The 15,335-nt window shown below is 33.3% G+C and overlaps 1 protein-coding gene across 2 annotated transcripts; it reads right to left on the reverse strand.

The window, feature by feature from the left end:
- Nucleotides 1-104: 104 nt before the first annotated feature.
- Nucleotides 105-13,969, reverse strand: LOC125052275 (neuroendocrine protein 7B2). Of its 2 annotated transcripts, XM_047653015.1 has the most exons (6): nucleotides 13,833-13,969; nucleotides 3,254-3,344; nucleotides 2,347-2,570; nucleotides 2,140-2,267; nucleotides 1,638-1,816; nucleotides 105-1,394 (listed from the first exon to the last, which is right to left on the reverse strand). In XM_047653015.1, exons 2-6 carry the CDS (start codon nucleotides 3,335-3,337, stop codon nucleotides 1,320-1,322), a joined length of 690 nt encoding a protein of 229 aa, XP_047508971.1. In that variant the 5' UTR covers nucleotides 3,338-3,344; nucleotides 13,833-13,969; the 3' UTR covers nucleotides 105-1,319. The 2 variants fall into 2 exon arrangements, with proteins under 2 accessions (XP_047508971.1, XP_047508970.1); XM_047653014.1 differs by having other exon boundaries at nucleotides 105-1,816.
- Between the last annotated feature and the right edge of the window lie 1,366 nt (nucleotides 13,970-15,335).

Genomic DNA, 15,335 nt, shown 5'->3' on the forward strand with positions numbered 1-15,335 from the left:
TCATTCAATAAGCTAGAATTTATGTAAAGAGTAAGGTTGTAGAGGAGAGGCCTCACACTTTGACTTAGTCTTTATTCCAAAACTATTTGTTTTTAAATATTTAGTTAAATATAGTGACGAATATAAAATGAGCTCACCTTGAAGATCGTAATAGCATCATACTGAAAGATTTTATAACGTTGGTATTCATAATTTAAGTTACAAATCTATTGTTATTTTTCGCTCAGAAATATTCAGCTAAGTCAAAGATGACTAGAAAAATGACACATAAACTCTAGAACTATAAAATAATTATAAAGTTATTATAAGATTATAAACGTATTTAAACACGTTTAATTATTTGCAGCTAAATATTTAATTTAACGTCGGACGCAAACTTTCCGTCATTTAATTAAGGTTTAAGTGATTATAATTAAATGCGTTTAAATCCGTTAAAACTACTACAAGTACGTGTGTAATTTTACGGATAATTCCCTTCACTAGTCTATCAATAAGTATTGTCCGTAAAACTATTAGTACTTATTATTTTTCTATTTATATCAATCAAACAGCTTGCTTTTTTCTTACTACCTAGTTATATTTTTGATTAATTATTAAATTTTTCGAGTATTCAAAATATAGAATTTTCTTAACCTAAGCTACGATGGGGTGGTATTACGATAATCTGTACAATGTTTGAGAACGCCCATTTATTATATTTAATTACGAAATCGCTTGCTCAGCACTTGCCCAGAATTTTCTTAAAGTTATACATTGTGTTAAGTGTAGATCGCCGCATATTTACATATAACTATCTCGTTAAGATTTAAAAAAATAATCGAAAATTAGTTAATTAGAATACGGGATGTGTGAGTAGTTTGTTAAAACCTTAAATTAAACAATAGCGAGTTAAAATAAACTAAATATTATGGTAAAAGTATAACCTAAAAGGCTTTCATACAGATGATGAAAACATCTTCCTATATAATTTGTTCCATGAGGTTGCTAGGACTTTTATAGACATCAATAAAATTTTATATCTTATCTAAAGACTGTAAACACTATTAGAAACACTAATTGTGACTCCTTGATATATTTCCATGGATTAATTAAATGATATTAATAAGTACAATAAAAACTAAGCCACGGAAGTATGATTTGTGGTTTATGACAATAATTAAGAAACATCTTCCATATAAAAATGAAACCGCCAAATGACTATGTTTTTCATGCGGTAAAAACTAACTTAACCATAAACTGCCAATAATATATTCAAAATATTTTGTTTCAACAACTCACAAAAATATATCAGGAGTCCGAAAAATACTATAAAAGTTATATTAGTAGACATGTACATCGAATCCCTTTTTCGCAGCTATAGGTAGACGTTCACCAAATAAATAAGGATTCTCCACCTAAAACATTATTATGAGTATTAGGAATAACGACGCTTATGCTACCGGGTTTGACCTAAATGTCATCAAATTTAGATTAAAATGAATCTAATAATAAAGAAAATTGATATAAGTAGGTAAAATAATAGCAAATTGAGTTTAATAGGCGCAATGACAACCTGGGTATTTACGACGGGCCTCCATTAATTCACCCAGATATTGAATGAATGTTTTTAATTGTTGAATTAAATAGGATACACTAACTTCGTTGCTGAATTTCTTCGCGACGAGGTTCTTATGGTCAGGGAAATGGATATCCATGTCTGATGGCTCGTTGGGGCAGCTGAACATATGTTCACCATCGCACATGCATCGCTGTGATAGTTGGTATTCACGACTGAAGACTGCTGTGTTCTCAAACGTTTTTATGCAGCCCTGTTCTTCTACATACAAAATTTACATCGTTTAAATAGCATTCTTTAACTCTAAACTGCCTATGATCAAACAATAACTAGCCTGCTTCGATGAAATTGGGTTAGGTGATTTTTGTGCCTATTAAGCTGAAACATAACCTTTTCACTGGGAATTAAACCTAGGACCGGAGGAGTATTATAAATACTTTATTTAATCTGACATTAGGCTTTAAAGGTATTGAAGATAACATGCTGACATTTTAGAACACTAGTAATGCATATTTATTTAATTAAACTTTGGAAGAAAAGGGTTTACGAAAATCTTCTGTTATTTGTGTATAATTAGTACTTACCATTGTAACCAACAGGGCAGGGATTAGGTGGGTTGCAATAAGCGGGCAGCACTGCGTCCGTTTTAATCATTTGCCGATTGACACCTTCACCAGCGCCACCAGTAACAAATTGGTGGCCCCAGAGAGAACTAAAAAGGATATGAGTATTTTAAAGATAGTAAGTATTTTTTTTTCATAATAAATTAAGGACAAGATACACAATATTACCTGTGTTGCACAAGCTCCTGATCGCGCAGGCTGGGACTAGGGTTGCTATCAATAAGAGACTCGTAGTCATTCTGTTCCTGATCATCGTCGTCGTTGGCGTTTAGTAGACTATAGTGACGCTGGCGAGGGGTGTAATCAAGGAAGGAGGTAGCGGCGTCTTTGATGTCCCTCCCCATGCGGTCTACGACCTCATGTAGCCACGCTTCGGTAAGCATGTAGCGGTCCTACAATACAGATGTACTTTGTAAGCCTAAATGCATAGATTATACTTTTATGGACTTAAAAAAAGGGTGCGTGTTGTTATGTACGCGCGTAAAAAGTTATACTTCTTTGGCATTATTAAAAATAGTTTTTGATTGCATGCAAATACTTAATTACAATTAAATAATCAAAGACTGGAAAAGGAGTCATTATAGTCAGTAATGTTTAGTTTACATTTGAAAAATTAAATAAATAAATATTTATTATTATTCTCTTACATTAAGTGTAACATAAATTCTATTATTATTCGAATGTTGTTTTCAGATTGTGTCCAATGCCGCATCTTGTGGGCAACTTCATTCTGTAAATTTTGTGTCACGGTGCGCGCGCATCGTAAAATTTCACTCTCATAAATTTTTCATAACGCGCTTAAAGAAGTATAACTTCAATAAGTGTGGAAAGATTTTCCATTTAGAAAAAAATCACATTAAAACACCCATACAAATCTGTTGTGTTTTGAGCCTCAGTGAAAAATCTAGTTCAATAGTCTATGCAATAGATGCATATCTGTGCTAAACTATTATTATTTACAAAAAAATAAAACTTAGAAATTCTAGGTAAATCTCTGGGTAGGTAAATATGCTCATTGCTCACTAGATACTGATATGTTAAATTTTGAGTATACAGTAGTAACACATGTGCTTACCTCTCCCCCAAAAGAACCAGGGGGGCGGGTTCCCATGGCTCCGACGACGCTTATCAGACACAATATAGCCTTTAGGTGGAGCATCGCGGCACTGGAACAATATATTAAGAATTTGAACAATGACGTAAAGGTATGGAGGGAATATAATTCTTAAATACCCGCTACTGGTACGAATATGAAAGAAAAAACAATCAAAGTCGCAACATTGAAAACAGAAGAATCTAGACACACTGGAGAAGTTCAAGTATGGACTCTAAATCGTGCCCTACGACTTATGAGTGATACCACTGCACTAAATTTTATAACCGAAATGTCGAACGGGATTAATCAATAACAAACATTCTTATTTCTGTAAGTATATCAGGTTAGGGCCTCAGATTTATGTATCTGTTTCGTAATAATTTGTAATTTATAGGAAAGTAGGTGAGGGAGCGTTCAAGTATTAAGTCACGCAATTTTTGGAGATTATTGCCACCTACCCCCCCCCCCCCCCCATGTAATGCGCCGTAACATTTTTCTGTACCCAAGTATAGTTTTTCACCACCTGGTGGCTCTATATACCTAAAAGTTACCATTATGTGGTGTAAAGTACTGGAAAGCCGAAAATAATATTAACAATAACGCGTAATAGATTGTTAATATTATTAACAATCCCCGCCCCGCATCGTAACGTTTTACAAAAGTAGCCCAAAAATGCGTTACGTAATACTTGAAAACTCCCTGACCAGCTTTCTGTGCCTGACACACGCCGTCGACATGGGTCTAAGGCAAGCTGGTTTCCTCACGATGATTTCCTTCACCGTACGAGAGAATTACACACTTAGACAGAGTCCATTCGTGCACAGTCGGGTGGTAGGGGAGCCCAAGAGGGGATTTCGGGATTTACTAAAGCGCGGCAGATTAATATGTAGGGGGATACCTTGTACCCGGTTAAGTACCTCCACAAAATATGAGGCCCATATATAAGGCCGCGCGTGAAGGAGACAGGATCAGATTAGTAAAAAAAAATTGACCATCAGAAATTCCCGAGCGCGTCAGATTAAGGTAGGGTGAGTTAATTACATCCTAAAAAGTGTATATTCCACTAATCTGACAATTTGAGAGTGACGAAAAAAAAGGGGAGGGCAACAAAGTTGTAAAAAAAAAACGTCATCTCGACATTCTCGAGCGTAGCTAATTATTTTTTTATTTTGAAGGAAATAATTCAAGAATAATGAAAAATATATAATCTGACGATTTCCGCAAGCCGCAAGCAACAAAAATTCGTCGATAAAGTTAAATGCGTGCAGCTGCGTGATGCCTACATTTCCTTAAACCGATCGGAATCTACTAAACGGCGTTCTAAATATTTCCCTCAAAATTACATTTCCTGTGAATTTGAACCGATTCGGACCGATAGATTTTGAGAAATTTTGAAAAATCTTAAAAAAATAAGAAATATTTTTTTTTAAAGTGGTTTCTTTATCGATCAACTTCAAAAACTAATCCGCCTTTGAGCTTGAAAAACCACGTCGATCACCACCAAGCTGGTCAAAAGCGGTTGATTCGTTCGAGAGATATCGTGAACGAAAGAAACCCAAAAAAGTGTTTTTTCGGGATTACTCCGAAATTTGTGGTTCGATCAATTAAAATTGCAAAATTACTTATGAGGATGATAAAACTGCGTCGAATGCCACCCACCGCGTGAAAATTGCTTGATCCATTCAAAAGTAATTGCGGTTTGAAAATTCCAAAAATAGTGTTCTATGAAACTTCTATCAGACTTTCGAGCTGGGAGAGCTCAAATGCATCGAAATGTTATTGTCTTTGAACTCAGCGAGCTCAAAATATCAATTTTAAGCGCCCAGGAATGGAATTAGCGCGAAGTTGCAGGGATGGCCCTTTAGGTGAACCGTTTTTCTAAAAAATTTTTGTCAGATCAAGCGAATCCCTCTAGATAATCGTCAGATTATGAGACAGTACGTTTAGAACATAAAGCTGAACAACATATATCTTAATCTGACGCGCTTGAGCATTTCAAAATTGCGATTTTTTTTTGCAAATTAAGAAAATGGCTGTGGGTTTGCGTCCCATCGAAATCGTCAGATTAGTGAATGAGAGCTTTTTTTTGGTGCACTTAACACTCCCTTAGAAAATCAGACGCGCTCGATAATTTTTTTTTTTTTCATTTTCAACCCTTAAATACAACCACCCGCATCATGCAAACGATCAGATTAACATACGTACATTATTAAAAATACGTAGGGCATAGATGCTATCAATATCTGACGCGCTCGAGGATGTCCATGCAACAGTTTTTTTTTACATATTTAACTATCTATAGCCGCTTCCCCCACCGATGAAAAGGAATTTATCATATAACATTTTTTTCTTCTTTTTATCTAAGCTTTGCATCCCAATAGGTCTCTACGACGCTCGAGTAAATCCCCATTTAGCATCGTGGGCTCCCCTACCAGGGGAACAACCTACGACCTCAGTAATGAGAGTCACATGCCAAGGCCCCTCTCAACACTGAATATATTAATAATTTAAATAAATCTATGAAGTTGTTAAAACAATTTTTTTTTCAGTAAGAAACAAATGACATCGAAGAGAAAGCAAACATGCAAAAGGAGCTGCGGCTTGCAAAATAGTTTGAAATAAGGAATTGACATGAGTTATTCGAATTTACAATAATATAACATCGCTCGGCTTTTATGAGATAAATGAGTCATTAGGATTAATTGAAGACAAATGATAACTTATGATCCTTGTTGCCATGGAATCGTTCTGTTAAAGGTAACCGCATACCTATATAAATACCGAGAACCGAGGACTGTAATTATATTTCCATATACTTTATTTTTATTGGAGGAAAACCATATTTAAAGACCAAGACTAAAATTTATAATTAAAATTCGACTGATATCGTTATACATTTCTTTAAACAATGTAACCTACATCAAAATGTACTAATACATACAAATAACAATGTTTCTTATTTTTAGAATATTAAATGATATTCTTGATTGGTGTATTTATATACAATAGGCATATAGTCTAGTCGACAAGTTGAAAATGGTACAAAATAGAGATACTGCTCTTAAAATTATGTGCGATAGCTCATTGGATCCGGAATGACGTCTAGAAAAATGTGCCAAAAGCGTGTAAAGAGTTTCGGGAGTTAGTTCTTTCAGAATCTTTTTTTGAAATTTCTTAAATATTAATAGTTTATTAAATATTGGCAAAAAACGAAATGGCATTTTTTCATCTTTAATTGTTAATAACTTTTGCAATTTTTTATGTGCTAATACACGCTTTTGGCACATTTTTCTAGACGTCATTCCGGATCCAATGAGCTATCGCACATAATTTTAAGAGCAGTATTTCTATTTTGTACCATTTTCAACTTGTCGACTAGACTTATATCCAGCCTATAGATACGAATAGTATGACAGCTTTATCATCAAAATCTAGGAAAGGAACTATCGCGAACATCTACACAGATTAAAAACATCTGCCGATTTAAACCTCCTTCGACGCGCATCAAATTCAAACTTGGAATGTTCGCGGTGGTCTTTACAATCGTTTCCATAAAAAATCATCATGCAAATCTATCAAACGAACCGTCCAAACATGACATAACAATATTGTTTTTGTTTGTACAAAAAATTAACCTATTGTATTTTGACGTGTAGGTTGTGCGATTTAGATGCTATCAAAAGATTCGTTTCCTTCGGCGTCCTTTGATATTGTTATTACTTTAATTGAATCGTACTTTTAATTGGGACACGTTTTAGTTTTGACATATTATGACACTAGTACTATTTTGGTAAACTGTGTTATGTCAGAGAGTAAGAATCTTTGGCCTTGAATGCGACGACGGTGTTAGGCGTTTGGTTTGGAACAATTCATAAATTGCAACAGGCTCAAGTGGTTGGGACTTCTACACCGAATGGCGGAAGACAGAACCCCTCTTTTCTCCCCTCCTCCTCCGGTCCTTAATGAACACACAACCCAGTGGCAAGAAAAAAACCCGGTAGACCGAGGCTGCGTTGGTGGGACGGAATTGTCAAGGACCTAGGAACAATAGGGGTTCGAAGTTGGACGCGGGAAGCACTGGATAGATTGCGATGGCATACTTGAGGAGGCTAAGGCTCAAAAGGTGATGAATAGCCATTGATGATGATGTTGTTATGTCTATACTGGCGTATGCGATATATAAGTGAAAATGAAATAGAAGTCGAATACCTATGTATCGAAATGGAAAAGTAACGAGAGATATTTGTACTGACAACTCACTGTCGGCCGATGGGTATATTTGGAACTAAATAGGTCCACGAACATTATACCTCTAACACTAACTAACACTATATACCTCTATGTAATATAATGTATATATATATATTATATTACACAGAATGAAATAATGTAACCTATAAAAATATTATACTTTTAAGCTGTCATCATAAACTTAAATTAATGTATCTGCAATCTGCATATGAGTCCACATTGTTTGCATATGTACTAATATGTATAATAAATAGGGATAATTTTTAAGGTTGCCCAACCATCTAATAATTCACTGGTAATCGCTGGGTCTACTGAACTTATATTAAAAATACTTGTATCATTAGAAAGATACGTTATTTGTCATAACCTATATTGTAACGCTTAGCTACTTTGGCCATCTTGACGGGGTCGATCGTCTGATGTTCTGAACAAATTAAGACAATTATGGGTCTCAATATCCCTAATGTCCTGAGACTAACTGTGGATATAGTGGTATGGAGGCAGCAAGTCGACGTATCGGTTAGGGCTATTCAAGATTCACCGTCAGTGATGAAGACTACGAAGAAGAAGATATAACGCAAAATCTTTTTCCTGGTATTTTTACATATGTCGGTAAAAGCTGTTTTACGAACGCTGCCTTAACCAAGAGAGATTGACTTTTAGAGAATAGTAATTGTACAACTTTATAATGACTTCAAAAACCTCAGCAACAGCATATTTTTATTTTTTCCTGTTTAGAAAAGATTATTATTTATTTATTTATTTCGTAATCCTACAGCTAACATAAAATATTAAATAGCATATGTTTTACTTTTATGTACTATATAAAATTCTCGTGTCACAATGTTCGTTCCCATACTCCTCCGAAACGGCTCGACCGATTCTTATGAAATTTTTTATGCATATTCAGCAAGTCAGAGAATCGGCTACTATCTATCTTTCAAACCCCTTCAAAAGTGTTAAGGGGTGTCCATCACATTCTTTTTTGTTTTTACAGCATCCAAAAATACATACAACCACAATTTTCATATCTCTACGATTAAGCCCTATTTTTATTATAATAGATAGTTATTTTTTAAATTAAATAAAAAATAATAAAATGCTTCCTAGAAATAATATATATGGCAAAACAACGTTTGCCGGTTCAGCTAGTATTATATAAAAAAATGCCACATTCAAAAGCTACCTAGTGCACGGAATTTATTGTGGTTTTCACCAATATTTAGAATGATTCAATGAGGAAAGTTTAGTATATAGTTTTGACGTTGACGGATTACGTATGCTCGTGCGAAGTCAGAATATATACGAAATTTGACGAAACTACTATATACTAAGGCCTCGGTAATACAATATCTACAAATGTGTAACGAAATTAGTCCATCACTAATTAAGGCGAGTAAAACTAAGATACCTTTTCATAAAATAATGATCTTTTATCTCTATATTATCACATTTCCGACAAATTCAAAAAATCATATTCCTTTAAATTATATTAAAAAATACTTCGCGGTGAAACTAATATCACAGTAAACAAATATATTGTCATTACGTAGGTGCCTGTATGGTGGTTGGTGACCTCATAGTTCATACTACGCGTACAATAATTAATTAGTGAAGCAAATTGAAATTATGGCACGGTATATAAACAATAATTATACCATGTGTAATGTTTACGAGTAAATTGAAATACCATACAATTTTACATTCCTCCTGTGTTCCTTTTGTTCCTTATGTTCCTCTTGGTTATGTAGAGTGTCAACTACGTAATGGTTGTGTTTAACATTTTTCACACGACAGTCGTTATGTTTCATGAAAGAACGGATAGAATCGTATGTATGGTATAGAGAAAGATAGTTTCAATGGGAATAAAAGTCAATATTTGTAAAATTGTAATGTTGTGATATAGTTATATTGTGTTTAAATGATAATTTTAAATTATTTTGTTGCACTTTTCTGGCTCCTTTGTACTTGAATTGTGATTTTATGTATTTTTATGTTGATGAAATATGATATAGGATAATTATTTTTTTATGTTAGTTTGTATGCGAATTTTGTTTAGTACGAACAAAAATGAGCTATACTTTTTATAATAACGTATTATTTCCAGTGAATATAAATAAATAATTTTAATAAATCTTTAATCTAATATATAAAATTCTCGTGTCGCGGTGTTTGTAGTTAAACTCCTCCAAAACGGCTTGACCGATTCTCATGAAATTTTGTGTGCATATTGGGTATGTCTGAGAATCGGACAAAATCTATTTTTCATCCCCCTAAATGTTAAGGGTAGTCCACTCCTAAATTATTATTATTACTATTTTTTTATTTTTAAAATATATTTTTTTTATGATATGATATTTTTTACAGCATTAAAAAATACATACAACCCCTAATTTTCACCCCTCTACGATTAACCCCTATTTTTTATTATAAATGATATACATGGCAAAACGACGTTTGCCCGGTCAGCTAGTTGATCAGCAATAATTTTACGAGATTTTTTAGCTATCGAAAACTTCAGCGATTGAAATCTTTTTAATTTCTAGGTTAATAAAAAGTCGATGGCATTGACTTGTAAATTGTAAAAGTCTAAAAGTGTAGACTAATTAAGATAATAAATTTAAGTTTTTATGATTAACTTATCTCTGTCAAATTATTTGCAATGAATTGGATATTTTAGTTCTATAGAAAATATTAATAACTCTAGCTTGCTTTGACTAAGAATCCTAAGGGAATTGAAAAACTTAAATTTAAAAAAAGAATAATTCCAATGATGTACAGCGATTCGAACGTACGACTTCCGGGTTGACAGCGTGTGCCGGTTCCAGCGATTAGACCACTGCTCTCATGTAGAAGATATGAAAACAGTAATAAATAGAACAAAGGATTTCGCCAAGTAGAAGCATTCGCATATTCAAATGTGAGCAGTTTTCTTTCGTGTTAGTCAATTAAGTATTTTTATTTGAATTAAGATAAGTATAGTTCGTTTGTACTTTTTCGTACTTCTACTGTTTAATTAATTCCTAGTGAAATGTTTTCACGTGTAGGAATGTTTTATTTGAGAACTGGCAGTAAATATAGAATTAATTTATTTATCGAAGGTTCATATTATGTACAACTACATTGCGTTATCTAGAGTCTGGCTAATGAAAGAAGATAATTGAATTATTTGAAAAATTTCGGAAGGCAATACAAATTCAGTGATTGAATTTCTTAGGTTAGTGTGATTTATTGTCTTGATACTTCATACAATTACTCATTTTTATTTCTATTATATATTTTTTCCGAATGGTTAACAGGTATAACAGCCTAAACTTTGTTTTATTTGATAGAATATTTCGATTCTTTCGCAGGATTCGATTATTTCGAATAAAGTTGTGTTTTATAATAAATATAGTTTTAGTTTTCCATGCAATGCTAGTCATTTTAAGTATCAATAGTAAAATACTAAATACGTATAGTATTTAATTTCATAGTAATACAGTTACTATCAATGTAGAAAATAATAAAATAAAATCAACTATCAAGTAAGTTTAATCCAAAAAATATATGAAACTTTTAGGGATACCATACTATTTTTTTTTTAATTTGACGCGCTTTTTCGTTATCTTCTTTCATTAGCCAGACGCTATATAATTTTAGTTTTTATATTTTCGATTTTAAGACATATGTAGTATTCATAAATGTATAAAAAAAACATGGATTTGTGTTCGTATAAAACAAATTAACTGAAATTGCCTTGAAAAAATTAATTATCAGTAAGAATTACGTTTTACAAAACTTTTACGATTATTAAAAGTACGAATCAAAGTAGTGTAACGTGAGTATGACTTGTGAGTGGGACACCTGCGCGGGCGCCGCCCGTAGGCGGACGAGCTGCCCGTCCTCCCATTACGCTATTCGAGTCGATAACTTTGATTGAATATCGATAAACCCTATCTCAAATTCTTTGTTGTATTAAATGTTTTAAAACAAAAAGTGAGGCTAGTTATGTCAAATTTTTTATTAATAGCAATTAAACTCATTTATTCTAATCGGATGACGGAGGTAGAACCTAATTATTTTACAATTAACGTTTTAAAGCAAAAAACTAAAAATAACTCGATATTTGAAATAATATGTAATTCTAAATTCAATTCAATCTCTAAACATAAAACATTTTTCACTTACATTTTAAAAATGAACTAAGAACTATTTATTAATTATTTTATAAAATCGAAACAATTTTATATATCATGGTTTGCGAGGCAATTTTTTTAATTTTGTGAAAAAAATTAGTATACTATGGGATAATGTAGCTATAGCATATGGTCAAAGAACTTTTGAAATCGGCTCCGTAGTTTAAGAAACAAACTGCAATTTTTTTTATAGCTTAATCGAACTGTTAATGCCTGTTCTTGCCCGTTCTTCTCAGAACAAGGCCTCCTGGTAGTTTTGCGAACGGATGGCGTAGTCTTGCTCTTTCGCAAATTTTGTTAACATTTTTGACATTCATAAGCATGCCCTAAGACGCATCTAAATTGAATAAACGTATTTTGATTGGTTTTGATTTGATTGAATCATTATTAATTAGTATGAAAATACACACATTACATCTGTTATTTGGTATCAAACTATTTGACAAATAAGTTGGATGGGTTTCACGACTGTCTACAAACAAAGCTGTGCGCGCACACTGCTAACAGTTTAGTCGGATATTCTGATTTAAAAAAAGGCAAATTTTTTAGCGTAATCTAGAATTTTGATTTGCATCTATCGCTATAGATGCATGTACCCGATACCTTCTCCGTTGTATAAAAGCAATAATATTTATATGCAATGTCGTAATCTTCATTACTAGGAACTTATTCACTTCAAAAAAATAACTAAAACATTATTTTTGAGCGGTCGGGCGTCGGCCAACAGGTGTGCAAGCTTTAAGCCAGATAAAAAGTTTGCGGGGCTTTCTCAAAACTTTCCTCAAAATAATATTAGTTATATTATATATATATATAGTATAGATTGTACGACAAGTTCTAAAATTAATTCCTTTACTTTATATGTTTGTTCTGAGTAATGATTGGTGTAAAAATAGAAATGAGGTATCGATTCTACCGTAACTGCGTTCGCGAATGTTTTACTAATGAGCTGATACTAACGATTACTTAGCATAATATAGGATTTGAAATACATTTTGGTGTACGGACAACTTTAAACGAAAAGGGTTTTTTACGTATATAAAGGTATAAAATTCACTTAATAATCATTGCAAAATATTTTTACTAGTTTTGAAATTTTTTCGTTAAAAAAAAAAAAAAACTTCTTAATATTAGTATCGATTAAATAAACTAAACATATATACATTAAAATGCTTATGTCACCTAAGCATATCTGCTTACGTGGCATTTGAATAGTTACCTACCTATAAATAATGCCACATATGCCACGCCACGAATTACACTTGCATCAAAATCAATAATCGGGCCTGCGCTGTATGCAAGTCTGGGATACTAATGCACAGCGCAAGTGCAAGCCCTGATCCTAGAAAATCTAGGCTCAGCTAGGTTGCCAAGGCACCAAGACTTGCGCAATAACATTCAAAATTTTATCGATTAAATACACAAGTACATTTAAAATTATTACTCAGCATACACACATACACGCACATATAATGAAGTTATGTCGGTCCGGAAATAGCAAAATAATAATTATAAAACATTTATGGGAATTGCCTTTGTTTTAATAAATATGTTTGTCTCAAAAGATGATTTATATATTACATAAAAATAAAGACAATGAGAATCCTATTTAGATAAACGTGTCCGGTCATAAAATGATCACTTGTTGCTTAGTTATATAAACAGAAGTTCAAAGTGACGTGTAAAGATTTTTTGTAGGAAATTGAAAGAGATTTTAGTAGGTACTGAATAGCTCAATAAAATACTTGTAATAATTAAATAAACGTTGTTTTTAGGGTACAAAGGTTATATTAATTTTAAAAATAGAACTTCAGAACAGCCTTGCGATTCTGTAACTCGCTTTTCTCACAGCGGATTTCACAGCGGCGGTCGCGCTTAAATCAGTCGTGAAGCAATCATTTTATGATTTGGCATTCTGATAAACAATAAACTACAAGCTCCCTCCTTATCAGAATGCCAAATGTTACAGAATCGCAAGGCTGAACAGAAATCATAAAAATTCATTGTTAACAGTGTGTGTTATAAAAAGCGATAGAAATTAAAACATAGAATGGTTATGAGGTATAGGTACTTTGCTACGGACTTGAACACACAGATGCAGGATTGGGGTATTATAAAAAAAGACTTACTTTGAGTTTGACCAAACTCGCAATTATAATGATTAGCGCCACAGCGAGGTACATGCACCTTTTTTTATGAACGATATGAGAATGATCCGGGTCTACGCGATGATACTCACCAGTTGGTGGTCGCGAAGTAAAGTGATTCGTTTCGTTGGAGGGTCCTATGGATCGATGGTGGCACGCATGCGCTCTGCTGTAACTACGCAGAATTTCTGTCACCTTTGTCCTTTACCGCTACTACGATAAACGATAGTGAAAAGTGAGTTACCATGGCAGTTATGATAAAAATATGCCACCCTCAAAGTATTGGTTTCTTGATACTCCTTAAAGACAAGTCATTTGCCATTCAATTCATGCTTTGCAAGCCATCCTTATCAGATGCCGTTGTCTTTTTGGTGTAACGCCGCTAATGTGTTATCACCAACCAATTTTACGTACATAAAAAAACAATGTTATCACAACCGGGGTTCGAACGCATGGTCTCATGGTTGAAAATCACCTACGTACCGCTAAGACAACACTGTATGCTTTTGACTATATCGCAGTTCCGTTGAAATGTGATGTCACAAAATTATTGTCAAAAATGTTCTCTCTAGTTCATTATTTTTATTATTCAGTGTCACGATATATTTACAGTTGGAAAGTTTATTTAGCTATTACTTTAATACTAGATTAATCGTTTACGTAACCAAATTAATTATGTATTAAAAAACTTTAGATATGGACAATACACAAAAAAAAAGAATAAAAAACATGTTTGGTAGATGATGGATTCCTAATTCCTTATTAAATGAAAATGAAGAAAGTTTTTATCAGAAACTGCAGTTGTGGAAATTATATGCATTTTTAGAGTAAGCTTCATTATCAACCCCCATCCACACTCTCACCAAAGCGTAAATACGTGAGCGCTGTAGTGTGGACGGTGCGCTCGTGTTCTTTCGTGTGCCCTCCCCTCGCACTGCCGCTCCCCTTTTGCATGGTTTTTGGGGCTCGAGAAAACGAGGCGAGAGGATCAACCATATTCGCGCGCTCACTCACTTTGTTGTCAAGGACTGTAAGGACGTAAGGGTAACGAGTTGTGTATGCCTTTCATAGAATTTTATCAAATGGAATCAATTATTTGAATAGAGGGATCGGATAAGCATAGAATTTAATATACCTATACAGAAAGTTAAACAGTAAAAAACATTAATGGTGACTTTTAGATTACACCTAAGAAATAATCTTCAAATTGATTGATAATTTATTTATATTTATGATATAAACGCAGGGCATTATAATATTGAAAGGCACATAAAGTAGCTAACGCATTTATTTCAATAACGTCCATCTTGTTGATGTAGCGAGCAACTACATAAATCGGGAGTGTTGATATCTACCACTCGTGTAGCCTTCACTCACCAAGATTCGTGAGGGCCGCAACGAGGCGCCATGGGAGAGTCTGGAGACGTCTTTATAATGGATATAGTCATAACGTCACTGTAGAATGATATACTCGTATGTCAAAAA

This window comes from Pieris napi, chromosome 9, assembly GCF_905475465.1.
Source record: "Pieris napi chromosome 9, ilPieNapi1.2, whole genome shotgun sequence".
Taxonomy (NCBI): domain Eukaryota; kingdom Metazoa; phylum Arthropoda; class Insecta; order Lepidoptera; family Pieridae; genus Pieris; species Pieris napi.

Excerpts from the sequence above, each read along its gene's own strand:
- LOC125052275 (XM_047653014.1), bottom strand. The coding sequence starts at position 3,337 with ATGCTCCACCTAAAGGCTATATTGTGTCTGATAAGCGTCGTCGGAGCC. Across the intron at positions 2,571-3,253 it reads CTGGTTCTTTTGGGGGAGAG|GACCGCTACATGCTTACCGA; the intron begins GTAAGCACATGT and ends TCTGTATTGTAG. Across the intron at positions 1,817-2,139 it reads CTGCCCTGTTGGTTACAATG|AAGAACAGGGCTGCATAAAA; the intron begins GTAAGTACTAAT and ends TTTTGTATGTAG.